General features: G+C 43.5%; 1 protein-coding gene across 1 annotated transcript; it reads left to right on the forward strand.

Annotated features, from left to right (window-relative positions):
• The first annotated feature begins 65 nt into the window (after positions 1 to 65).
• Positions 66 to 27,301, forward strand: LOC125701591 (protein HIRA). The gene is made up of 25 exons (XM_048963854.1): positions 66 to 438; positions 4,101 to 4,163; positions 4,871 to 4,981; positions 5,742 to 5,832; positions 6,358 to 6,452; positions 6,774 to 6,869; positions 7,839 to 7,999; positions 8,863 to 9,030; positions 9,556 to 9,669; positions 11,392 to 11,462; positions 13,775 to 13,880; positions 14,452 to 14,679; positions 15,028 to 15,113; positions 15,481 to 15,675; positions 17,042 to 17,212; positions 18,348 to 18,552; positions 19,241 to 19,345; positions 20,109 to 20,257; positions 21,364 to 21,525; positions 22,234 to 22,292; positions 22,993 to 23,098; positions 24,004 to 24,126; positions 24,616 to 24,779; positions 25,761 to 25,849; positions 26,402 to 27,301. The coding sequence occupies exons 1-25, from the start codon at positions 402 to 404 to the stop codon at positions 26,516 to 26,518; spliced, it is 3,072 nt and encodes a 1,023-aa protein (XP_048819811.1). The 5' UTR covers positions 66 to 401; the 3' UTR covers positions 26,519 to 27,301.
• Positions 27,302 to 27,422: the final 121 nt, after the last annotated feature.

The following is a 27,422-nucleotide window of genomic DNA, read 5'->3' on the forward strand; positions in this document are numbered from 1 at the left end:
CCGGCAGGGGGCGCTCGGCCCGAGGGCGGAGCGGCGGCCCTCGCGGGATCTCGCCCCCCGGCGGCCAAGGCGGGGGAACGCCGGGGCTCGGGGGCGGCCGTTTCCCGCCGGGCCGGTTTGGCGGTTGCCAGGCGCCGAGTTCCGGCGTTCGCCGGGAGCCGCCGGGAGCCGAGAGCGGGGGATGCGGCCGGGCGGCGGCGGCTGCGGCACGGGCGGCGCCAGGACATGGAGCGGCGCTGAGGCGGCTCCGGGCGGCGGAGGGGGCGGGCAGAGCGGCGCGGCGCTGCCCGGCGGCCGCTGAGCTCCGCCGCTCGGTCGCTCGGCCGCGCGGAGGCAGCCCGGGCGGAGCCGCCCTGGGGTCCCGAGGGCGGAGGCCGGCGGGGGACCCCGGGCGGGAGACAATGAAGCTCCTGAAGCCGACCTGGGTCAACCACAATGGTGAGAACGGCAGGTGCCGCGGGCCGGGCGGGGCCGGGCGGGCGGGGGTGCCGGGGAGCGCCGGGCCCCGCGGGCGGCGCCGAGGCGCGGCGAGATGGGAGCGGGGTCCGTCCGGGCCGGGGAAGATGGCCGCGGGGATCGCCGGCGGCCGCGGGGCGCTCCGAGCGGCTGGGACCGAGCGGCTGCGCCTCCCCGCGCCGAGCAGCCCGGCGTAACGCGGCTGCGGGACTTAAAACCGGTTTCCGGAGCGGTGTCTGCGTCCGGGGCGCCGCGTCGGGACGGAGCGCCGCGCGGAGAGCTCTGCTTTGGCCGCGTTGCCCTCCCGGCCGCGCTCAGCTCCCGCTCCCGGCGCCGGGTGAGACCGGCTGAGCGGCCGTGCCCGCGGCTCGGCCTCGGGTCGTCCTGCGGCGCTGGGAATGGCCGCCCGAGCCTGGAGCTGTAGCTCCCGTATGGCCGTGCTGCGCTGCTCTCCGCGGGGCGGCCGTGCGATGTGTGGTCGTGGCGATCGGAAAGAAAGTGGAAGCGCTTCGCTGAGGTGTTTGTTACTTCTCTGCTCGATTGATCTGAACCGATGCAGCGTTTGCGCCTCGCTCTCTGGCCGCTCGTGTGTGGGCTCTCCGGCGCTGGATGGCTGCCGGGAGCCCACCTGTCAGCAGCGAACTTCTGGCCTGCACCTCTGCAGGTCGCAGAGAGCAATGGCCCCGTGGCTGTTCTCTGTGTTTCTTTAATGGGTGCACTGCTTTGCCAAGGCGTGTGTTTGGGAACTGTTGTAACTTTTGGCATTAACTTGTGAACTCTAGAAAAGCATCCTCTGCCGAGCAAGGCTGTATCTCACAGGTGATGCAGTACAAGGCTTTGGTAGCCCCACGTTGTCTCCATTTTTGCTGCTGTCCTGCTGGGGTGAGTTTGTGCAAGTCAGTTTGTTCTGCAGGTGGTGAAACTCTGCTGGACGTTTACCACTGCTTTCATCTGCGAGGCGCTTTAAGGTCTGTGGCACACAGAGCTGTCTGACATTCTCACTCCCTCCTTCTTGGGGCAGGGAATGCAGGATCAATCAGGTGAGATCAGGCAGGTGATTCTGATGTACCAGGGTTCCAGATCCCGCAGGCATTGCTGCACATTAGCCATTTCCATCACTTTTAACAGGCTGCACGTTACTCTGGTACCTCCCTAGAGGTGGGGATGGTTCCTGCTGTGGTCTCACTGTCCATAGCTCTTTCTCCTTTTGTTTTCACTGCTGCCAGAAGAGCTTGCTGTTGTTGGTGCATGAGCAAGAGTCAGGATCTCAGGATGTCTCCTCTGTGCGCTGGTTCCTTGCTGTCGTTCCTCCCTTCCCCTTTACCTGCTCGGTTTTAGGACTTGTGCTTTACTGAACGGGCTGGAAGCGGCTGAAGGATGCTGGCAGGCATGCATGGCAGCTCTGTGAGATGACAGCCATGGGAGTTGGGGTTGCAGCAAGTACATTCAGTGCACCTGGGCTTCTCAGCCCAGACTGTGTGTGCTCCCTGTAAGAGCACTTTGCACGTTTTGGCTCTACAGGTTTTTGTCTTGGCGTTCTTAATGTTGCCTTGCCAGAGTGCTTGTTGGAAATACTTCTTCAAGTGGATTTTCTGTAAGCTCTTTGCACTATTAATGCCAGTTTATTAGATATTTTATAGGTATTCAGCTGGGGTTTGGTTCTCCCCCCATTTCCTTTCAGTACCCGTATGAAGGTACACAGCGCAGTGTATGTGCACGATTGGCACACAGCTGGTTGAGAGCCCTGGTCTGTAGCAGTGGCACATGCTGAGCCCTCTTGGAAGGAAGTCCTGTGCGATTCTGAGAAACCTCTGCAACCCCTGAGGTGCTGTTGGTGTGTTACAGCTTGTAGGAATTGGAGCTCACTTTGTTGAAACGTAGGCACAGAGTTTATTATCTCTTCAAGCTGTAATGGTGGAAGGTAAATATTGAAATGGATATGTGAGTCACATAGGATGTTGTGTCTTGGATGGGCTGCGAGGAAAATAAATAGAATCTCACAAAGTGGAACTTTGCATAAAATTGTCTTTTTATTTTAGTGATTATTGCGTAGAATTAAGTAACAAACCACATGATGTCATATGGTCTGTCAGAAGGTGTTCTGGTTTCAATGGATCTGGTTTGCTGCTTCGTGCTGTGTAGTGGGGAGCTTCAATAGCTTCAACAAATTGTTTATAAATTATTAGGAGAGGGGGAAAATGTCCTAAACCCCACTGTTAAATTGCAGTGTTACTGTTTAAGCATCACGTGCATCTTATTTTGATGCTTGGTGACTGGTATGAATGAGAACTTCTCCAGTGATGGGCATGGCAAGGCACTGGGATGCTTTGGGAGAGGGACCTGGTGCTGTTGGGTGTCTCAGCAGTGACCAGCAACACCATCAGATACAGACATGGAGCTGAGGAGGGCAGCAGTTGCTAATAAATAATGTCTCCTTCTTTGCAGTGCTGTTTAACTGCAGCCACCCAAGCTCTGAAGCGCTGCCTGTGCTGCTGGGGGGCCGCGGCTCCCCTCTTACTGAGGGCTTTGTTCCTTCTGACTCACGGGGAATCATCGGGTTCCTGGTTTTGTGAGTGATGCAGAGGCTGAGGACCTAAAGAGGCCTTTAGGATTAGAAGGCTTCCTGTGCTCTCATGGCTAACGGCCCGGCACACATGGTAACTTCGGGTGTGAGGTTATCGGAGCAAAGGTAATCTCCTCCACTTGTAACATCTGTAAAGGGAGCTGTTCCTGTAAGCGCTGTAAGCGTCAGTGGCTTACACTAGTTTAAACAATGTGCTGGTATAATGTAAGGGAGCTTTTGCACCTTGGGAAGGGCAAAATCAATGTTTGCTTCCTGCCTGTGCTTCTCCAATACTCAGCCGTTTGTGTTCATTTGAGATGGTAGGGAAAGAAGAATGGAGTCAAGCACAAACTGAAGAAAAGCCACGGCTAAATCTCAATTTGTGCTCTGTGTGACTGGGAAGGAGTGCGCGTGGAGCGCTGTCTCAATCTGGTGAAGGTCTTCGCTTGGCTGCCTGTAAAACTTTTTAGGGGAATCACGTGTCATCGTCGCAACACAAATCCAAACAAGCTAAACCTCAAAACAAGTCAACATAAAGAAAATACGTGAAGCAGAACACACATCCATCAAACAGTAAGAAGTACTGGGACAAGGATTTTGTTTACAGTTCAGCGTCAGGGAAGCCAGATGGTATAGTTGCAGCATAAACCCAGAGTTGGAGAATCTAGTTAAATTCTCCAGGATTTATCAACAAAACAACAAAGGACAGAAACCAAAACCTTGCTTCAGGTCATCAGCTAATGAGCTGCAGAAACCTGGAAGAAATTCCGTACCCAAGTGTGATTTTACCTTGTTGGTGCAACTGTTGTGGTGTTACTTTGCCTTGAGGCATTTGGCATATCCTGCAGGATTACCTCTCCTTGTTCATCTCTGGTTTGTTTATGGCATGATAGCTTCCATCTACACTAATAGCTGTTCTTTTCTTCACATTGCTTTCGACTCTCCTACTCAGCTGTATTTCTTGTAATCACTGCTTCTAGAAGGAAAATGCCGTTTGCCAACCTGAAGGGTCGTGGATCTGTTGGCATGACTGCCTTCTGCTCACTGTGAAACAATTCAGTGTGTTTCTTGTTCTCTGCAGGAAAGCCCATATTTTCAGTGGACATTCACCCAGATGGGACCAAGTTTGCAACAGGAGGACAAGGTACGCTTACACCCTGAGGTTGGGCCCCTGGGCACAATGACCTTGTGGCCTCACAGTGCTTCTGTCTTCCCAACCCATTTACAAACACATCACATAACTGTCTGTATCTGAGGCATCACTCAGGACGTATAGAAAAGCCTGCTATGATGCAGCAGGCAGAGCTGCGTTCCCTGATCTGTGCATCCTCTTGGATGTCAGTTGGGGTGGTGCTGCAATAGATGAGTAGTGGCCATAATGGCCAAATTTCTTTTTCATCTGAGGATGAAAAGAAGAGGACCTGAGTGTTTGAACAGCTAAATAGGGAAATCAATGTGTATAAATGGAACAGCTCGAGAAATGTGTGCAGAATTATTTGCTGTTGTCATCCAAATAACAATTTTGTTGGCTGTGATAACTGCCTTTTAGATGTTGAATGTATGTCTTTGTTAAATACAATTTTACTGTATAAATGGTTGGTGCCTGTAGTCATCATTGTTACTTGAAGTTATGTTGTTACACGAGTGATTATTTTTTATCACAGCTTTGTAACTTAATTTGCAGTGCAGTACTTCTGTGCTACTGTATCAGAATGGCATCCATAGTTGAATGTTTCCAGAGTTCCCACCCCAGCAGTGACTGAATCCCCCGCCCCATTCTGTGCCTGTGTTGAGTGCAGCCGTTTTGCCGTTCTCGTGCATTTCAAAGGAGGGCCTCTTGTTCATCTGCAGGTCAGGATTCTGGGAAAGTTGTGATCTGGAATATGGCTCCTGTCCTGAAAGAGGAAGACGAAAAGAATGAAAATATTCCCAAGATGCTTTGTCAGATGGACAATCACTTAGGTACGTAGATGCCCTTACTTATTTGTGCTGGCTGTTTCTTATTTGCCAGAGCAGTTCATCTGTCTGTGATTACAAGAATCGTGTTTTGTTCAGTGGTAAAGAGTCATTCAATGCAGCAGAGGGGTCTCGTGTTTTGGCTGGATGCGTTTTTAGCTATTTGATAGAAAACATTGTTAAGATTTGGCATAGAGGAATACAAATACCGCTGGAAGTCCGTGAGCTTCTCTGGCTGTGTGCATGACACGATGGGTAACACACCTGAGAAACTGGGGGCTCTGAAGGACAGGGTGAGGGATAGGTATAAAGATATGTAATATGAAGTGTATCAGTAATAGTTCCAGATTGTTCTACGCTTATTGCATGTTGTAATTGGAACAACTATGGTTACCTGAACAAGCTATCCCTTCTCTTTCTGTCAAGATGTATGTTTTTTTCTTTGCCCTCTTACTCCCACTTAGTTTTCCCCAGGCAGTTTCCTTTGTTAGGTGAATATACATCTTTCACCTTTTAAGTTGCATCTAGTGAAGATTCTTTTAAACAATGAATAGTTTTTAAAAAATAAGGAGTTCCTCTACTGCCACTGAAAGAAAGATAAGTCCCAGTTCATTTATCTAAAGCAGACAGAGTGCCTTGAGTGGAAAAACCAGACTGTCGTCCATAAGGTCTTCTGGTCTTCTTTACTTCTTATCTATTCTGCCCCCAGTCTAGGAGATTCTATTCTCAGTTTTCATTTGACAAGCTTTTTTTTCTTAATTTTCAGCTTGTGTGAACTGTGTACGATGGTCAAACAATGGAGTTTACTTGGCTTCAGGAGGAGACGACAAACTGATCATGGTGTGGAAACGAGCCGCGTAAGCATGTTTCTTCCTTCTCGGTTTTGTGTTTTGTTTCAAGTAAGTGACAACATCAAGTCTATTAGTGTTTCTTCCCTCTGCAAGCATCTGGAAAGCTCACTGCTTCCTGTGGTGTGTGTGGAGCTGAAAGCTGTGATATAAATCACTGGTAGTCCTTTATCCCATCTCTGGGGCTGGAGCTGTTCTACCTGGGCAGTTGTGCTCCTGGCTGTGAGTTAAGGCAGCGTCTGCCCTTGAGGAAAACTTCCTGATGAGATCTGAAGGGTTCCTTAAATAATTAGTTTTTTATTATAGCTATTAGTTTTTGCTATTGCTGGACAGTATAACTTGCATGGAAGCTAGTTCTTTTTTTTTTAATAACTGGAATTACTTTCTATAAACACGTTTTTGTTTCAGCTTTGTATTGCAGAAATACCTGAACATGAAATGGAAGCGTACTGTGCAGCTGGTTTTTCCTTAGAAAGAGTGTGAAAAATGTGAGGTGGCTCTGTTGGGAACTGTTTTTTTTTCTATTTTAACTAGGTACATTGGACCCAGCACTGTGTTTGGTTCTAGCAGCAAACTAACTAATGTTGAGCAGTGGAGGTGTGTATCAATTCTCAGAAGCCATTCAGGGGGTAAGTTAACAGGCACAGAGCAAACATAATTTGTACGCATGCTTTGGAACGAAGTGAGTGTGTGCAATATCTGCTGCTACTTCCCTGTTCAGAGCAAGTACTCTATACATGCATTACTACTTTTATAGGCACTAAGTATTGCATTTCTCTGTTTTCAACTTGTTTGGCCTCAGTCTCAGTTTGCTGTGTTCTGTCCTCACTCCCACTCCTGTGATACTGTCGTCATTTCTTGATGACGGAAAAAAGGTTGCCCCACAAGTTCCTTTAAAAAGATTTTTGGATTCTCTGGTGGTGCCTTACACAGAGACTTTTTTTAAACAGATGTCATGGACGTAGCATGGTCTCCACATGATGCTTGGCTGGCATCCTGTAGTGTGGATAACACTGTTGTCATCTGGAACGCTGTCAAATTTCCAGGTGAGAAATCTGTTTCAGATGTGCAAGCATGTAATACTTTGCAGTAAGCTGCTCTGTGGGTGTTTCACTGGCAGTGCCCATGTGGCAATGGGTTGCCTGCCTTTCAAGATGGCACACCTGCAATACAGTGAGTTTCTGCTTTCAACTTTGGTTACTGATGATCACTGGATTCCATGCTGCTGGAGATAAGTTACACTCAGATTATGCTCCTGGTTTTACAGGAAAGTCATTATTACATGTATTTTCTTTACCTTCTCTGCAATGTCATAATTGCATACCATTTCAGCTTGATATTAAAGTATTTCTACTTAGGTTTGTGTTTTTTCCTTCTTGCCTTTGTACCCACAGGACTTCCCATCCCTTCACCTTTGGGGAGCCGCTTCCTGATATACCCCACCGTAAATGTTGCTGTTTAATAACCAGCGTGCCGTTACATAACGAAGGGGAAAAAGAAGGGCTAGGGACCACCTGCATCCTCTTCTGTCACTGCTGCCAAAGCTCTCCAGTCTTGCAGTTGATGGCCATGTTTGTTCTTTTGCTGCAGCGCTGGCAGCTCCACTGGTCCTGCAGCCTTCAGCAGACCTAGAGGGTCTGCAGCACTTAAGGAGCACCTGCCTGTATTGGGTGCTTCTCCTCACTTACCTTGGTGTAAGCCAAAACTCGCATTGTGTGCTGTCTGGGCACCGCTATTTATTTGAGGGCTGCTGCCAAGGCTGTTGGAGGTGTTACACTTTCAGGCTATCTGTAGGCTGTGCAGTGCTCTCAGCCTCTCCTCTAACAGGATGATAAGCAGGAGATTGGCAGACCTTGTAGCCCATTTTCAGGCAGACTTCTGTATTTTTTCACTCACAGGTATTAAGAAGCCAAATTTGTTGTGATAATCTTTGTGTACCAAAGAAAGGATGAATGTTTAACTAAAGTTCCAGTTAAACTGCTGCTTTAAAGAGTTTTTTTTTGTTGTTGGAACAGAAATTCTTGCCACTTTGAAAGGACATTCTGGCTTGGTGAAAGGGCTGACCTGGGATCCTGTTGGAAAATATATTGCCTCTCAGGCTGATGATCGGAGTTTGAAAGTGTGGCGGACAATGGACTGGCAATTGGAAACTAGCATCACAAAACCCTTTGATGAGGTACTTGAGAATGAGTGACCACTCCAAGTGAATTCCTGCAGAGTGGATGAAAATTGTTAGATTAACTCTGGTTCTGAAGAAGCACTGGGCAGTGCCATCTGAGTTAGTGCTGTTAAAATGTCTGGTGGTAGATTCTAAAGGGGATGTGAAGGGAAACTTTCTCATGCAACGTGTCATTAAATTGAGGCTCTTGCCACTGAACTTCTTTCATGCCAAAGATGTGTATGGACGTGGAAGCAAGTAGATGCCTGGAAACATGGAGGTTGTTTCAGGGAAGAATTGGAACAAAGAAATTGTGTTGCTTTTGCATTCTTCCCTATGCATCTTCTATTGGCCATTATCAGAAACTTTGACTTTGACTTTGATCAGGAGGTCAGACTTCTGGGGAGAAACTGACGCTTAGTGAGTGGGCTGTGTTGCACAGGGACATGGTGGTGTCAGTGCCAGCACTCGTAGTAACAGACTGTAAATGTCCGAATACACATAACGTGTGGCAAGCTGAAGTCTCACTGTTAGCAGCTGATGTGCTGCAGCCCTGTGACTGGCTTGAACTGTGATCGTTACTGAGTGTGCTGGGTGCAAGAAGACTTGTGTTTCGTTTCCTCTAAAACTAATTCTCTGGATGCCTTTTTCCTCCTCTTGTTAGAGCTTCCTACGTCATGCTGCATAAGTGTGGCTAAAGTGCTGAGAAGTGTATGCATTGTCTTTCTTGTATGGACACAAGAGACTCTGTAACCATATTTCCTAAATCTAAAATTTAAATAGTTTGTGTGTTTAAAAAATAATGATTATATATAAAAATATAAATATAGTTTGCCAGACACTCTCTAAGTTCTAGTACGTTTTCTTATTCATTTCGTCAGTGTGGAGGGACAACACACGTCTTGCGTCTCAGCTGGTCACCTGATGGTCACTATCTTGTTTCTGCTCACGCCATGAATAATTCTGGACCTACTGCTCAGATCATCGAGAGAGATGGATGGAAAACCAACATGGATTTTGTGGGGCATCGGAAGGCAGTTACGGTAGTGGTGAGTGAATGACAACGATTTATTCCTGAAATAAAATCATAAGATGTGCTTTTTGGTAACTGTATGCGCCAGAGGGACGAGAGAGGGGGACGGATGGCAAGGTTAGTAAAGCGTGTGAAGTAAAATGTGGTGGTGTTGAATAAATTTCAACTTTAATGCTGGAAACAACCAGCCTGATCTTGTGATACGAGAGCTGGATGCAGGTGAACGTGAAAAGAAGGGGGAAATACAGGAGCAGGCTGGCAGTGTCAAAAGCCAGCTTTGTTAGCTGCTCAGCAACTGGGGTTTCTGTTGGGTTCCTGATCACTAGTAAAACTAATGTTCTTTGGCATAGCTGGTAAGGTGTTCAGACAGTCCATTAAGTAAGCACGTGGGGCTCTTTCTGTGCTCTGACAAAGCCTGGCTAGGGACTTCATTTCCATGAGGTGTTTTTCTTTTTCACTCGTAACTGGAAAGCTTGTTTTTAAGGCAGATCTACTAAAATACGATTGCTGTAATAAAATTTGTGGCCTCTCACTTGTGCAGAAATTCAATCCAAAAATTTTCAAGAAGAAGCAAAAGAATGGGAGCTCTACCAAATCAAGCTGTCCCTACTGCTGCTGTGCTGTTGGCAGTAAGGATCGATCTCTTTCTGTCTGGGTAAGTGTGTTTGCCTTCTGTGATTAACGTGGTCATTTGGATAGCTTGAGGGCTTTGCACAGAGGTTGTGTGTACAGCATCAGGTCTTTTACTTAGATTCATATTCAGATTTTTTTATTCTTGGTTATGAGAGGATTAAATGGGAGAGAAGAAGAGGATTGGTAGTAGCTTATTTCAGGAATTCAGTGTTCTGGAGCCAAGAACAACTAGAAGCCAATGACAGAGTATGTTGTGGTGGTAAAGGGAGGAACTGTTAAGGGAAATTATGTCTTACTTCAGCTAACGAACGTAATTCAGCCCTATTTCCTTCCAGTGTCTTTACTTGCTCTCCATGTGAGTCCTAAAGAAAAAGACTGTACTATCACTCCATATTTAGCCCACCTGTTTCTTTTAATCATTTTTAGAGTCTAGTTTTGATAGTCTTGCTTTTTATACGTGCAAGGAGAGTTCAGCATGCACAGCACAGCTGTTTCTAAGCGTGTGTGTCTCATCTTTGTGCTCTGTTCTGGCTTCAATCCCTGGCTTCTGCCTTTGCTGTGAAAATCAGTGTGAAAGTAAATGAGCTTTTAAAACATACTTTCAAGTTTTTAATTTCTAGTTTGTGTTTTACTTCAAAAATCTGAACTCAAATTGTTATTCTGTCTGAGAGAGGATGACTGTTCTCACATCTACAAATGCAAGGGGTTGTTTGGTAACTGCCAAGAGTAGAGAATAAGTTTAACTGTAAGGCTTTATAATGAGAATGTGGGCCAGAACACAGCTACTGTTTATAGATTCCAGAGTGGTATCTATTCATCAGTCATTAAATGCATAACAGTAAATCTCTTCCTCGCCTTGCTACCAGTGCTTACCCGTATCCAAGCGCCACTGTTGGTTGCTTTATTCTATATTTGTACTGTGACTTCATGCAGGGTGTCTGTTGAAGTTTCGCTCGGTATTGTAGAGATGCAGTTATAGGCAGTCATTACCCCCAAAGAGCTGTAGGAATGTATACAACACAGGCCAAGGAGGGAAACAGAAAAGGAGCTGCTGAAGACGACACACGACCTCTGTGTACCAACGAGCATGAAGCTTCTAGATCAGTTTGTCTTCTCGTGCTTCATTCTGCTTGTTTTATGTGTTGTACTTGTGCTGTAAACATCAAGTTCATTGGCTTAACATTAAGGAGATTAGAATCTCTGATTTGAGCAGCATACTGGAGTTTTCATGTCCAGTTCTTTATTACTAAGCTGATCTGTAAGTATAGAAAAATCCTCCTTATGAATAATTGTGAGTGAATTTCCCTCTGCTATTGGCAGGCATCACTTGCTCGGGCAGGTGGTCTGGGTGAAGACATGAAACCTAATCTGTCTTCGTCTTGTGCTGGCAGTTTGCAACATCCTTATCTCAATAAAGCTTAGAATAGAAAGCTGTCTTAGCATGTGTGGAATTACCTTTTGAGTGGTAGAAAGCTCCATGAGTGCAGAAGAAGGACTAAGTTGGTGAAGACATTTTGTGTTTCAGAAGGGAGGGGGAGATTGAATGTCAACCTTTCTTCTGCGGAGCTTTCTGTGCTAGTAAGGAGATAGCTTTGGATCTCATCACACTGTCAAGGGTGCAGCTGTCTCTTGGCCTAGTCTTGTTTGGAGAACGCTGTTAGACTATGGGGAAGTATTAATGTGGTAAAATTTGTGGTAGCGTAGAACTTCTGAATTTCTGAGTGTTGTTTTTTTCTATTTTAAGCTCACGTGTCTGAAAAGACCTTTAGTTGTCATACATGAGCTGTTCGACAAGTCTATCATGGATATCTCCTGGTAAGTTGATTTCTTACAGAAGCCAGAATGTTGTCAGCTTTAGGTAGGCACATTAACTGGAAATTCATGGAAATAGTGCAGGTTGTATCTGTTGGAATCATAGATCCTGATTTTCGGTTCTGCTGCATCGTCTTTGGTGTCGTGACATTAGCTATTATCATGGGATCACTTCAGCATGCGTGACATCAGAACTGAACAAAACCTCCTGTATTTAGGAATGTCTGCCTCACTGTTGGGACAACCAGCATCAAAGGCCGAGGTCTTAGGAAGGCAAGAGGTAACAGCTCTTCATTCATAGTGAGACCTGAAAAATGAGGAGGTAGTGAACACGACACTACTCTGCAAGTGGTATTAAAAATAAAGAAACAAAAAATCCCAGCAGCGCTGCACTTATGCAATAGGTGACTGAGAGTTTGGGCTTTGTATGTTATTAAAAAAAAAGTATTTTTCCACAGTATGCACACAGCTGATTACATAGGTTGTGTTAATTTGAGCGTCTCCTAGCTTTTGAAATTCGACCTCTGTAGCTGTGATGCTGTGTTCTTATGGAGTGAATTTTAAAGCTTACATTTGTTGTAGGTTCCTATTTTCTATGTGCTGTATGAATTTTGCCATGAAGCTCAGAGAAACACATGAAAAATTCAAATCCAAAACATTTTGCTTTCATAAATAAACACCAAAAAACAGAATGTTTCCTGGGAACTGCTGTTGTAGGACAATAGCTTCAAATAGCTTTGTTTTCCTGTAGTGCTTTTTAATTTTCCATCTGCAAATTGCACATTTTCAGTGGCATAAAGTCATTGGGAGTAATAGCTGGTTAACGTTTTGCTGTTTAAAAGGAAGTAGTTTTGTGGGATGTATGAGGCAAACAAAGCTTCATCAGGAAGCTTATTATTTTATATCCTGTTTACAAATTCAAATTTATGGCTAAAATGCCAATATTATGGCATATTCCCAGAAATGCATTCCAGTTGGTTGCCCAATTCTAAAAACAGACTGATGAAATTCAAAGGAATCTGAAACTATTACACTGTTACAGCTGCCTGGGCTCTGGCTTGGAGCTGTGGGCTTGAATCCATTGTTACAACATCTGAGTGCCATGACGATGTTACACAATAATTGCTGGGGTCTGGATGTCAGTAGGAGCTCAGCAATTTTATCTGATAATTGAGCAGAAAACTCTCCACTAAGTTATATCACTAATTGGAAACTGTTGTTTAGCCCAGTCATGGTGCTGATGCTGACTCTTCTGAACGTGATGCTACCAATGTACAGCCACCACGAAGAAAGCCATTTCAAACACCTGCAGCTGTCGTGCATGCAGTGTTTTTAAACCTTGCAGGACTAGTTTGGATAGGAGCAAAGAGTTCTGCCTGCTTCCCTTTTTTCTCTTTTCCTCTATAGAAGGCCATCTTACTTTACCTTACTGCCTCTGTTAGGTCAGTGAATGTGTGTTACTGGCTTGGTAGTCAAAACTCATTTTTTTTCTAAACGTGCAATACAGGAAGGCTGCCGTGCCATTACGGGAACAATATATCCTCTCTCTGTGCTCCCACCAAGAAAACCTTTTTGTCCTCCAGAAGAGCAGTGTAACACTTTCCCCTGTGTAACAGCACACGCAGTTTGCTTAGAGAAACAAGCAGTGAACTCCAATACATGCTCTTACCTAGTGCAGCGATTTTAGGCCTGCTCAAACACACATCTTGCTTTCTTTTTATTGCTGTCACTTCACATAAAGATGATTGAGAAAAGGTGCTAAACCAACACACATAGCTTCTCTCTTACAGTCTTTTCCCTTCTCCCTCCTACCTTGTTTATTTAGACTGCAAGCTCTCTGTGGGAATAGACAATCTGTTGTAATTTGTTTCCCATGCACGATGAAGCAAAGTGGCAATTCTATTAAGAAGTGTGTCAGCTTACCTGCTGAAGTCCCTTTTCTTCACCCAGTTCTGTTAGCACACAAATTCTCTGTGCATCTTTTGCAGCAAATATACCTACGTTTTTCTCTCTTTGTGCACAGTGAGTGCTTCAGATGATATTTTTTTACCCCTACAGAAGGCTTTCCGTGGTGCCATGGGATGTATTGTTCTACAGCCACCTTCCCACATTCACTCTGATTTGCCTTCTTTCAAGGATGAGCACACAGACCCTTGCTGTCCATCGACACCTTTTCTCCTGGCTGTTCCATTTCTCAGTGTTCACTGTGATAATATACCTTAGGCTAAATGTTGTTTTTAATTCTGAAATTCGCTGTATGGCCCCACTGTATCAACAAAAAAGAAAAACCAAGGATGAATCTTTTTTTCCCTCAGGACCCTCAATGGACTCGGTATCTTGGTGTGTTCCATGGATGGATCTGTGGCGTTTTTAGACTTTTCCCAGGATGAACTTGGAGATCCACTCAGTGAGGAGGAAAAGGTACAGTAAGCAATCCCGAGAATCTGTGATCTTATGTAAGGGGTGTATTGATTCAGTTAAAGTACTGGAATGTTTATAGAAGTATGCAGTGACTGATTTTCATGTTGCAGAAAAATGTGTTGTTGTTTAAAAACAGTACAAAGAAATGAATTGTTGGTGGTAGCTTCTATTCTGGAAAGAAAGCGTAGCTGGAAAACGTCCGCCTGCTTACACACCATTATATGTTACAAGTAATTATTTGACCAGGGAAACCAAGAGTGGGTGCTTCAGAACACTTTAAAATTACTCTTTGACTTGCTTGTATGCAAACCTCTTTAAACTGATTTGCTGTTGGCTGTTTTTAACTCTTATTGCTATTAGCAACTAAAGCTTTGAATTCTAATTAATGTACTGATTTATTATTAGCTCACAATGTAAAGAAAGGAAAAAGAATGATTAGTTTATAAATGGTGGAGGACACGTATCGAATCTTCTATCTGTTAGATTTGTGTGGTTCCTCTGCATCATAACTAGTGATGTCACATTGGCAGCTGTAGTCACTCTTTGTGTGGTACACTTCTGACACTCGCAGAGCAACATCCATCAGTCCACGTATGGTAAAAGCCTAGCTATAATGACTGAAGCTCAATTGTCTACAACCATCATTGAGAATCCAGAGATGCTCAAGTATCAGCAGAGGCAGCAGCAGCAGCAGGCGGAGCAGAAGAACGCATCGATGAGGGAAGCATCTGGGGCTGCGGCCACAGCTCCCAAAGTGGCAAGCATGGTCAATGGGGAGAGCTTAGAGGACATTAGAAAGGTAGGTGCTCTTGGGTGGTTACTTTATAGCATCGAGTAGGAAGTCAGCAAACAGCAGATGTTTGTGATAAAAGAAGTTTCTGCAGCCTTGTTCGTGTTGAATAGGTCTGGAATTGGAAATGGCTGTGCCTGAATTAAAAATGAAAAGTAATTCATGCGATGTTATTACCTGAAAGCAGTAATCAGAACTAGAATCCGTTGTATTTTGTAACATATGAACTTAAGGAGGATTTTTGATTAATTTTTTTTAAAGAGGTTATGTTACAGAAATATTCTTGTAGATTCAACTGCTACGTGTGCAGTAGCATCCTATCTATCACAAATAATGATTACATATATTTCCCAACAGAATCTCTTAAAAAAGCAAGTTGAAACACGAACAGCAGATGGCCGGAGGAGGATCACACCTCTCTGCATAGCTCAGCTGGACACTGGGTACATTTGGAAGTAGTTTCTAAAAGCACTAGAGATATAATATCTTCTTAATAGATAAGCTAACTCTCATTGTCTGCCCTTGTAGACGAGTGAACACTGCTAAAGTTCTGTGGGTTCATCTCTGCGTTAATGCTGGCTTTATCTTCAGTTGTGTATGGGGAAGGGCTCTGGGAAGTCAGTGATTGGTGGTTTATTTAGGCTGTGTGTCCCTTTATGTGTATGTGTTGTGTATACATACAGAACGTGTAATGAAAATCTCTGCGTGCAGCAGAGGGAGAAATGGGATGAGTTTTAATTAGAATGGTTTTCTTTCCATTATTTTCAAAATGTTTTGAAGAAATCTATTTGTTGTTTGTCTTTTACTTAGGGATTTTTCTACAGCATTTTTCAATAGCATCCCAATATCTGGCACACTGGCTGGCTCAATAATGTCTTCTCAAAACAACCAGCAGCTCATGTCATTAGATTCTAATGCAGCAAATTCACTTAATACTTCAAAGCCTTCTGCAGAGCCAACAGCAGCCAGTATAAAACCAACAGATGATGCAGCCAATAAGGATGGGTCAGTATTTGCAGGTTTTGTTTTTCATTTACATGGTCTTGGTTTAGTTCTTGTTTGTGATTGTGTCATCAGTCAGTCATTACACTGATCTCCTTACCCCAGAGCTTTAAGAATCCAGCACTCCTGCAGGTTTATTAGCATTAGGTTACTTAGCAGGCGATAAATCGGTAGTGAAAAATGTCACGTGCGTGGTTCTGAAGGTGAATTCAGTGCAACAAGATACAGTTGACTGTGTGCTGATGCTCTGACAAAGTGGCTTGCTAACAGAATTCTGAGTTGTTATTAGTAAATGAATTTTCCAGCAATGAAAGTAATGAAGTCTGTTTCCCTCGAGTTCTGTCCCGTGTCCCCTAGATCTCCTCTCCTCAAGCACAGTAATATTTCTTCCCTACGTCAACAACTCAGATGAGAGAGGGCACAGTGACTGGCTTTGTCAGTGCACATACACTGAGTCAACTGCGTGTCTTTCAGATTAATTGCAGAACAAGTAAACTTTACTCACTTTTTCCTCAGTGGTAATGCTGATCTTCCCTCCCCTCCTATATATATATTTACAGCATTTGTAGGAGCATGTCATTGAAATCTCTACTACTCCATTAAATTTAGTTGAAATTGGTCGTAAATTAAAGAATGAGTGGTAGGCTGTGAGGAACGATTGACAGACAAAATTATTAAGTCTCCTTTTCTTTAGAAATTGGGCTTCTAGCTGCTCTTCAGTGCAAGCATCAGTTATCTTAGAGCCCTTTGTTCCCCTGAATGGATTGAAAAATCTCTAAAGTAAACAGCTATTCAAATAACAGATCCCTGGAATGCTTTCGTGTGGGGAAAACACATTCCTATGTCTTAGTCATGCTTGGAAAAGGCATAATAAATTGTTTGGATTCTTCAACAACAAAATTAAAACTTGGCATGGAATGTTTCGGTGCAAGTTCTTTGATTGGCATGGACTGGAATATAATCCTATAAAGGAAAGTGTTTGATAACAGGAAGAATGGATAAAACCAGAAATTCCAGTTGTTATTTAAAACAGCAAACCTTTCCAATTAGGAATGTAAGAACTAGCTAAAAATTTAGTTCCTGAATTAAAAGTACTTAAAGAATGAGCTAATTAAAGTCACTAAGTCTGGATAGATCTAGATTAAACAGCAAGATTTTACCTCAGAGATGCGCTGCAAACAGTTTTTGACACTAGACAAAGCATGGAATATACTGACATGTGAAAGGTGAAAAAGTGTGTTATAATTCTCACATCTACCAGTGAAAAGTTTTGAATGTGATTTCTAGCCAAGATGATGAATGCTTCCAATGTGGGTTACAAATACTAAATTTCTTTCAATCCTTGTTCTCACATCCCTTTTATTGGCAGTGTAAATGCTACCTCTGTTTCAACTGCTCCTCCTGCATCATCTTCCTCTGTACTGACAACTCCATCCAAGATTGAACCTATGAAAGCATTTGATTCTAGATTTACAGAACGATCCAAAGCCACCTCAGGGACTGCTGTCATAACAAATACAAATCAGACTGTTGTGGACAGGTAAGAAATAGCCCAAAAGACAAAAAAGGACAGTAATGTAGAGTTTAAAAGCTGATTGTCTATGGTGCTAATGCTGTGGAAATTCTTGGGTCTCTTTCAAAATTGGAATGAAGGAGAGAGGTGGAAATGGGTGAATTCTTTGCTACCATTATCCCTTTGTACATTTATTCTCTGGCATATGGCATGGAGCAGACTCTTCATAATACTCAGTATTAAAGCTCCCATTACAAGAGGCTGTGTGTATGTTCATGCCTTCATCTGTGGATATGTGCATCTGTGCTCCTAGGAAGACAAAAATAGCCACCCTGTGTCCATGTGCAAGAGTGAGATTTACTTTGAGATAAATGACAAGATGTCTCTGCAAAGGACCTGTTGTGCCTTGAAGGCATGTGGAGAAGACTCTGATTTTATGTTTTTTTCTGACTTTGGATTCCCATGATCTTTATTAAAATAAAATAAAAAAAAGGGGGGGGGGCTTTGTAACATAATGTGTTTCTTTACTGACAAAGTGTGTTTTGATTAAATACCTCAACAGTTTTAGTCAGCATCTAGCCATGGTTTAAAAAGAGAAGTATTAGGTTACTCTCATACTTGTTTCCAGTGTGCTGGTAAAGTTATGGATAAATGGAAGTTGTTTGGCAGAATTCAAATGCCCAAGAAGAAAGGTTTGGCTTATGCAAGGAATTCCTAAGGAGTGATTGTGGAATAAGTAACGAAACGCTGTGAGTTAATAACTGGCCATTGAGAGGAATGGGGAGAGAACAGCTGGAGGATCTTTTCTAGACTATAATGTCTAATGAGGTCATAGGGATTTGTACCCTCTCTCCTTTACTTTTGTTGTATTCCTCAAATACGGAATGGAGCACTGCAGGCACTTAAATGGCTTGTAGACATGCAGCTTACATTAGTCAGAACTGAACTGGGGAAAGGCAGCATAATGATAAATGAAGTCCTGCTTGAGTAAGCAGAAAGTGTAACATCCGTTGGAGGCGAAGAGATGAGAAACTCTTATACTTTAAAGTGCTGGATTATTTGTATCGACCCGGGGAAGAGGGCTGATTGTAATTGTAATTTAGCACTAAAATAAAATACAGCCTTTGGAACAGGCTTATATGAAATGTGTTTACTTCCACAGACTGAAGGATCAGAATTTAATTAAAGACAATAAGCCCAAGGATATTCTGGAGAGTAGCAGTGACAGCGAAGAGAAGATTCCAGCTGCTAAACCACTCAGTGCACCCAAACGAAAGCTGGAACTTGAGGGAGAAACGGTAGAAAAGAAGAAAAAGGGAAGACCTCGAAAAGACTCCAGACTTGTACCAGTAACTTTAACTGTTCAGGTGAAATAAGTGAGATTCATTATGACTTCCAGTGTTCGTGTAAGAAAATGTCACTTGTTCCATCAAGTCAATGCCACCACTATAGGATTCCTCAGATTTTTTAGCTCTCCCACTTTGAACCTTGTTCTGATTTAAGATAACTAGCAGGTTCACATGGTTTAGCAAACACTATCCTTTACAAGGATGAGCAGAGATGCTCATTAAATGGAACCAGTGCTAAGTACTGATAGTCTGCCAGATCACTGTATGGAATCACGAGAAACTCCGTTAGTTCTTGGAGTTCTTGGTCTTCTTCATGGGGAGAGACCCGAGCACAAGAGTTTGGTGTGGATGTAACTTAAATGCTTATGACTTCCCTAGGAATTGGGAAGCAGCAAGTTACATTGCAGTTTCCATCATTTTAGGAAATATGTATCCTTCTAGTTGAAATTTTCAGAGCTTGGCTGTTCTGTGAAATATACCAGGACTTCCATTAATTAGTTCCAACTAAATTTTAACTTTAGTTTGCACTTAAGTCTCAGGAGCTGTATTAAAAATACATTTATGTAACAAATGTGACAAAGAACATTTTAGATGAGTGTTATGTGGGATCTTTAAAAAGTTTTTCAAATCCATTTATGTTGTAACATATCTTTGTTTTTAACCTTTTCTTAATGGAAAAATGTAACCACTCTGCATTTTTTTCCAGTCCCCAGCTGCACTGGCTTCTGAAAAAGATGCTGCATGCATCTCTGCACCAGCATTAGCACTTAAGCTGCCAACCCCAATCCCACAGAAATCATTTACTTTGCAAGTAAGTTGTCTACAAGGAAAAGAAGCCTACTATTAAAATATGTATATACATATATATATATTTTAACAAAAGTGAAGAAGATATTTAAGATCTTTTGATGAAGGAGCGTCTTCATGTGTGTTCGATAAGAATGTACACTTCAGCCTTTGAGAACATAACTGTGAGAAAAAACAGCATCAAATCGATTAAGAGTGGGTACTTCTGCACTAGCTAAACTGCAGTGAGAAATGCCTCTGGTTCATCAGTCCCTCCTGGTTAATTAAAATGTATCGTAAAGATGAGTCTCCAAGCAGAGTAACTGCTGCGTTGTTATTATGCTTGTGTTGGTGGTACATGGCTGAAAAGACAGCTGTTTTCTGAGACATCTCTGGAGGTGCTCCACATTCGAAGAGACTGACAAATAGTATTTATGAAACGGTTTTTCTGCATGCTTAGGCCGCAGCAGTCTGGTGCTGATCTCAAGAACTGAGGGAGAGCTGGCACGGCTGGAGGTGCCAATGCCCTGAGTTAGGTGGTGCAGACGAGCACGGCCTTTCCTCGTCCATAGCTCTCAGAATACAAAGAGGGCATTTGTGTTGTAGCCACGGCTGATTTTCAGAGGTCTGCTTCTTGTAAAGTGCAGCAGTATATTTTGAAGTGATTTTAAGCAGAATGCCATACTTCAGTACTTTCTTAACTTCGGTGTTTGAATCTAACATCATTTGTTGCTTTCTGTGAGGAGATGCTTTTCTCTTCATGAAATATTATATTTTTCTTTTTTCAGGTAAGTTCAGATCCATCCATGTACCTTGAAGTGGAGAATGAAATGACCACAGTGGGAGGTTCCAAGCTGAGCAGGTTGAAGTGTAATCGGGAAGGAAAGGAATGGGAGACAGTCCTCACCAGTCGAATTCTCACAGCAGCAGGAAGCTGGTAAGAGAGCCTGTTTTTGAGGAAGTGAAAGCCTGAAGGCAATAAATAGTCCTGAGGGCTAGAAAATGTTTTGGAGGTACAAAAGTACACTTGAGAAGAAGTGAATTACATGTAAAATAAATTTTTGTTTCACAGGGAGGTGGGGGCTCTAGAAGAATTTTTATCCACTAATTTAGAAATTTTGATTAACTGCATCACTTCTGTTAGGGATTTATGTGACGATTTTTGCTTGGCTCAGGATGTCCTATTTGTCTTCCACCTAACCTGCTCTTCTGCACTGATGCTCTTAATCTCTCATCCTGTGGAAGTTTTGGAGGGGATTTTGTCAGCTACTGCTGTTTCCTGTCTTAACCATCCCCACCTCCTCCTTTCCCTCAGCCATTGCAGTCTTTGCACTGTTTCACAATAAATATTTTGTGGACAAAAATACCTATTGCTTTCAGTCTTGAGACCAATTTCACTCCAAATGTTAGTTTTGTTTACAGAATCTTGAAGCATTGTGGACTCTCAGCTGATAAGAAATATTGTATATTTACAGCTCTTGAACTTCCTTCATTAATGCTAAGTACATCATGATAACGTAGTAGTTAGCATTTGATTTTCTGATGGCACCCAGAGATTACTGATATTTGTAGTTAGTAGCAGTATCTCCTATGATGCTGCCATATGTAGTTGAAAAAAAGGTATTGCAAACACAATACCTTTTCTTGAGGTCTGAAAAAAAAAGCAGCAACATTTCTAAGTTAAATAAAAAATTCAGACCTGAAGAAGACCTTGTGTATATCCCAGAGTTTTACTGGTATTTCCAACTATGCCACTAAATGTAATAAAAGATAGCACCTCTACCTGCAAACATTCTCTTGCCTATTACAAGAGAGTTCCATCACTGTGGTTAAAATAAACAAAGGAGATGTGGAATGCACCTAAAATGGATAATCTGACCACTGCTGGCCTTTCCTTTTGGTACCTAGGATTTTGTTAAAAGCTGTAATAGTTACAACTGGAGCTAGTTCCCTGAAAGGTATGGCAACCCAAGCAGGCAGTGTGGCTTTATGCAGCTCTCGTGTATTGAAACGTAAGAGTTTATTTTGGACTTTCTTTTTTAGTGAGATTGTCTGCGTAGCCTGTGAGAAACGAACGCTGTCGGTATTTTCGGCTTGTGGTCGCCGCCTTCTTCCCCCCATAATACTGAATACGCCCATTTCCACCCTGCATTGCACAGGTTCTTACATCATGACTCTCACCACCGCTGCTACGCTCTCTGTTTGGTAAGTGCCGTGTTTGCTGGCAGAGGCTGATGTGATAGGTTACTCTGTTCAATGGTGGAGCTGATGCGGTCCTGTTGAAACTGTGCCTTAAAGCCAGATCCGAACATGAGTCCCATTTTGAGTACAGGATGAAGGTATAATTGGGCAGGACTTGAATCCCCAATCTATGTTCTAGGAGGGAACTTAACGTTCAGTTTGATACTATGAGTGAGATAGCAATAGACAGCAACTCCATGCAGACCATGAATCTGAACAGATTCCCTAGGGTATGTATGGAATGAATAGGGTGTGAGGTGGGAGAAAGGCAGCCTTTTCTGTCTTCTGTCTTGCTTAGTCAATGAAATGCATGGGATTTAGAGTGCTCAAGGCATCCTTTAAGATATGAAGGTAGAAACTGCAGTACTTGTTAAATTAAATTTAATACCTCATACAACTGTAGACAAGTCAGAGCTCCTACAGGCATTGCTGGGGCCCTCAGTTTGCTTAGCTGTAATGAGGATTCCTGATAGAAAGGGACATAAATTTTGTTCTCTGCCCTGATACAAGAGCTCTGAGTTTGCCAAAACAATTTTCTTAAAGCAATGGGACAAACAAACAAAGCCCCCCCAGTAACTAGCATTGAAATTGAAATGTATGTTTGTTAAATGATTTTGGAAGTTTCTGTTGTGTGTAAACTGCAAACTTTTCCTTTTGTGCTTCTTTTTTTAGGGATGTTCACAAGCAGACAGTTATTGTTAGAGACGAGTCTTTGCAAACAATATTATCAGGTAATAAAGGAGGTCATTTGCCAACCTCTAGGCCCTGCCATGCTATTTAGTCACATTCATGACTCTGCACACTCTGCAAGTGTATTATCTTAATGATGAAGAAAAAGGGGGGAAAAAAGGCAGTTTCTCAGAGCATACTGTCTTCTACTTTAGCTTTAATCATCTCCGTACGAACCATAACTAACTTGACAAGTATTTGTTCCAGCAGTTTGCAAAAGTCTTCATTAGAAGTTAGATGTACAAATCCTGGGACGGAAATGTTCCAGGAAAGGCAAGACTCCAGCCACCTCACTCACACAATGTTGATAGCGTGTGCAGCTTTTCAAAGATGCTGCCTTTTAGAATTTTGACTTAATGGAAGAAGAAAGATAAAGGCTTTGGGGATTACAAAAGGCATGGCAGATTTGCTGACAATTTCACTCAGATACAGAAAATGTTTCTAATTAAGCAAATGTTGTGGATAAATGGCAACATCGAGATTGACAGTGGATTCTGCAGGCGAACAATCTTAATGCCACGGCTCTGAGCCTGGTGCTGACCATTGTTTTTTAATGGTCCTATTAATCTTTGGGAATAACCATTTGTTCACCTTTCTCTGTTGGTTGCTGAGACTACTAGTTGGCAGTGGTAGCATACTTTACTTAGCACGATGAATGCATGCAGGACTCAAAGTAATACCTGGCTTTCGTTTGATCTGTAGGAAGCGATACAACCGTGTCTCAGATCCTGCTGACTCAGCACGGCATTCCTGTGATGAGCATGTCTGATGGGAAGGCGTACTGCTTTAATCCTTCTCTCTCTACATGGTACGTTTTACCTGTGTGCCTTTTACAGCATAGCCAAGCATATATTCTGGTTTACTGTTTCACTCCACATTTTGAAAGTTAAAGCAGTGCCCTGGGGCTTAAGTGTGCTTTACTTGTTTAGATAAACTGAGAAATTGTGTGGAGAACTTCCCAGGCACCATGGAGCAGGGGATGGATTTCCAGGCAGAATTCTGACCCCGCTGCCTCTTTGTTTGTTTGTACTAAAGCTTTGGAAACATGTAAAAGAGTGATCCCTTTAGTCATCGTACGAATTTAAACATGATAAAGCAGCGAAGGTTATTTTAAATATTTGTGCCATTTACCTCTGAGCTGTCTGGAGGTCTAAACTTAGCGCTGTTTTGAGTCACTGATTCCCTCGGCATCTCAAACTTAGTGAAAATGATATCCTTGATTAGGTGTGGAAATGTCAGCTGTAGCTGTCAGCAACCTGGGTAAGAAGGAATAGCTTAAAGTCTGAAGTGTCAAAATGTCTGTGATGACCTGTCCAGGGGGTGGGGGGACCTGGCCCTCCCTCAAACCAAACTCACAGTGTGAAAGTCGTTACTTCGTGCGTTTGCCCCAGTCTTCATTATGGGCATGCCGTCGTGTGTGCTCTAAAATGCCAGACAGTGGATTTCCTTGTGCTTTTCAAAATAAATGCATTGTACTAAATGATCAACCCTGTCAACTCTGGGGGTGGGAGGGATGTTTCCATGAGAGGACAAGTGGAATTTGCACAGACCACAGCTGTTCCGACTCAGCGTCCAACTGCGGAGCATCTCTGTGATACACTTCTGGTAATCTGTGAGCCTGCGAGTCGGGCTTTGAGGCGGAACGAAGCTGCATCAGCTGATATCACTGCTTGCTCTCTTCAAACTTGTCTCTGCTCTGTTTCTCTTTTCCAGGAATCTTGTTTCTGACAAACAGGACTCCTTGGCGCAATGCGCGGACTTCAGGAGTAGTTTACCATCCCAAGAAGCCATGTTGTGTTCTGGGCCCTTAGCTGTAATACAGGGACGAACATCGAAGTATGCCTTCTTTGCTTCATTTCACCAGCATGTTTGTCCTTTTCTTCCCATTACTTGAGCATGTGCCTGAATCAGTGAGATGTTCCTGAGACGCTGATTGCACTGATATGTATCAGTAGCTCCTGGAGCGTTTGTATTCTTCGCACACCTGCAGTCTGTACTGCAGTGCTGCTCTGAAGTTATTTGGGGGGCAGGAAAGCATACTCCAAAATTAACATTTTTGTTTGAGTCTCCTCTTTATTGAATGGGTGAAGTATTTGCTGATTCTGTGCATGTAATATCTTAATTAGCAATTAGTGACGCCTGTAATTATAGCAGTGGAGGGTAAGGCAGTTTGCAGTGAAGCTCTGCCTTTGTCACTCTGGGCTGGAACCCTGAAAGCACTAGGTGCCTCTGGAAGTGAAGTGCAGAACTGTGTTACAAGAAGAATTTTGTCTTAAAATAGCATCTGATATTATGGTGCCATGTTAAATTTTCTTTGGTTTGTAGTTCAGGAAGGCAAGCTGCCAGATTGTTCTCCATGCCTCACTTAGTGCAGCAAGAAACAACGCTTGCATACCTGGAGAATCAGATAGCAGCAGCGCTTACGTTACAATCCAGTCACGAATATCGCCACTGGCTCCTTATCTATGCACGGTACCTGGTTAATGAAGGTGAGACCCAGCGTGCTACACTGCCCCTGCAACTCTTTGTGTGTATGTGTGATTGCACTTCATCTTCACTTGCTCAGCACTTGGTGCCTGGACTCGCTGCTCACGGACGGCCCAACCAGATGAAGCATTTGTTTCCCGTAGTGCTTCAGTACTCAGGAATCCTCGCATGCTGTGAACAAACTGTGGTCTGGGGAAACAGTGCCATCTGTGCGGCCTTGAGCATGGGCAAAAAAGTGAGCAGCGAGGTGATGAGGGTGCATCATGTGCATTACATGGCTGCAGCTACAGGTGCTTCAGAAGCAGCGGCAGCACCATGCAAAATGTGAGATACGTGCTGAGGAGCAGAATTGCTGCCTTTGATACATACACCAGAGCACACCCAACTGTGGAGAGTTTGATTCTGTTACTTGCTCTTTATACCTCACTTTGCATTTGAACACTCCATCAGCACTAAATTCTGTGAGGAAAGTAATCCGCAGAGACGGTTGCTTGAATCCATTTCATATTTGAATATACCCTTTATGCTGCTATACTAAGCAAGGCTGACCAGTTGGCTGTGGTTTTGGGGATTCTCTGCATCTCTGCTTGTTTGTGTTACAAATTCAGTAGTTCCCGCTGTATTTGTTCAGCCCCACTCCTGATCACATGCAGTCATTTTGCACGGAGGGGAATGAAGTGGTGTTAGGCCACCCATGCTGTGTTGGCAAAAATAAAAACAAGCACTGATTCTTGCCCCCTGCTTCATTTAATAAGAGCCCGGTGAGCTGCATTTGATTCTCTCTGTCCATCTAGAGTCAGGACACATGTTAAAAACAGTTACGCGTGAGAAAGTCCTCACTAATTGAGAAGAAACATCTACGTTTTCAGAAATCTGCATGTTGGCCTTACCTTATTCTAGATATTTGCAACTCTTTTTCTTGAAAATGTTGTCAGTTAAATTATATAGTGAAATTTTTATGATCTTATTCTGATAATACTCAGGGTTTGAATATCGTTTGCGAGAATTATGCAAGGATTTGCTGGGTCCAGTCCATTACTCAGCTGGAAGTCAATGGGAATCAACAGTAATGGTGAGTCTTGAGGGAGAGTTTCCCATGGAAATTACAGGATGTGGGTACACAATGTATCTTAAAATGTGGTTGAACTTAATATAATCATAGATTAAAATGTTTTTTTGCTAATCCTGGAACCCTTTTCACTCTATAGTCCTATCCCACAAGAAGGCTTCTTCCCATAGCACTTATATGTATTTCGGGCGAACCAGCAGATGAATGCTCAGCTCCCCAGTCCCTGCACTAGTCTTAAACACTGATCAGACGGAGTAGAGCTGCAAGTGCAGGCCTCCACATTCTTCAGAGAGCAGCTCTGAGACAGCGGTGTGCTGATGAAACGCCTTCCCTTCTCAGAGGCCGCAGCGGCTCCATGAGCACACAAATGTGAAGTCAGCTTCTATTTTAGTCAGGCAAGCAGAGTAAGAACTTAAAATGCATAGCTCTTCCCAGTCAGGAAAAGAAATGCATGAATCTGAAGCAATCCTATGGATTACATTCCCAATATAAAGAAACGCATTCTAAGGAAGCTTTTGTGTTGTGTAGCTTGTTTTTTTGTTTGTTTGTTTTCAGGGTTTACGAAAGAGAGAACTATTGAAAGAACTTCTTCCTGTTATTGGACAGAACCTCCGCTTCCAGAGGCTTTTCACAGAATATCAAGAGCAGCTAGACATCTTGAGAGACAAGTAGCATTTCCCCAGCTTTTCCCTGAGGGGCCTGGTCCGAGAGAAACTGCTGAACAGCATAACGCGGGGACGGGAGAGGAGAGGAAAGGAGAAGAGAGGAGAGGAGCGGGAGCCCGGTTGGTGTGGGAGTGCGGAGGTGGCGGTGCTGTGAGGTGCCGGCGCTGCGGGTGACCTGCGTTAGTTTTCAAAGCTCACGAGCGGATCTGTGGAAAGGAGCGGACGAGCGTCCACAGTTTCCCGAGTGAAACGTGACCATCAAAGCTGTGGCCTCTGTTTCTGCGGAAGGGTGCGCGTATGTACTTTGGGGGGGTCCTTTTGGATCTGATCGCATTTTAATACGGAAATTAGCTGAGAACTGTTTATGGGGTTTCTTGGATGTCCTGTGAAAAGCACAGTACTTCAGAGTACACTGAACAGCGTATTTAACCCTGTGTAGGGTTTTTTTGCCTAAGGATTTATTGAGGCTCAACACTATATTGAATTAGATGAATGAGCCGCATAAAAAGAAATTTCGTAAATATTACGGTATTACGCAGCCGATAGATTTTCCTGTGAATATAGTAATAATAATAAGAGGCTGTTCTAACACACGGACTATTTTTGTACTAGAATTTGCTAACTTGTGATATGGAATTTTATTTGGCCAATAATCAGGCTGTCTCTACAAAGTCATCTGGTAGGAAATCTAACTCTAATTACAAAAGCTACGTTTCAAAATAATTCAACCAAATTAACTCGTCCTCATCTGGTTTTTAATTTTTCAATATTTGTAAACGGCATCGGGGGCGGGGGGGGGGAACGACGGGACGGCTCTTTTTGTAAGTACAAAAATAAATGAAGACTGCATTGGTTTAAAAAACAACAAAGCGGCCTTGAATTGTCGTGACGAGGGGCGCGGGCACCTCTAG

Source organism: Lagopus muta, chromosome 17, assembly GCF_023343835.1.
Source record: "Lagopus muta isolate bLagMut1 chromosome 17, bLagMut1 primary, whole genome shotgun sequence".
NCBI classification, from domain to species: domain Eukaryota; kingdom Metazoa; phylum Chordata; class Aves; order Galliformes; family Phasianidae; genus Lagopus; species Lagopus muta.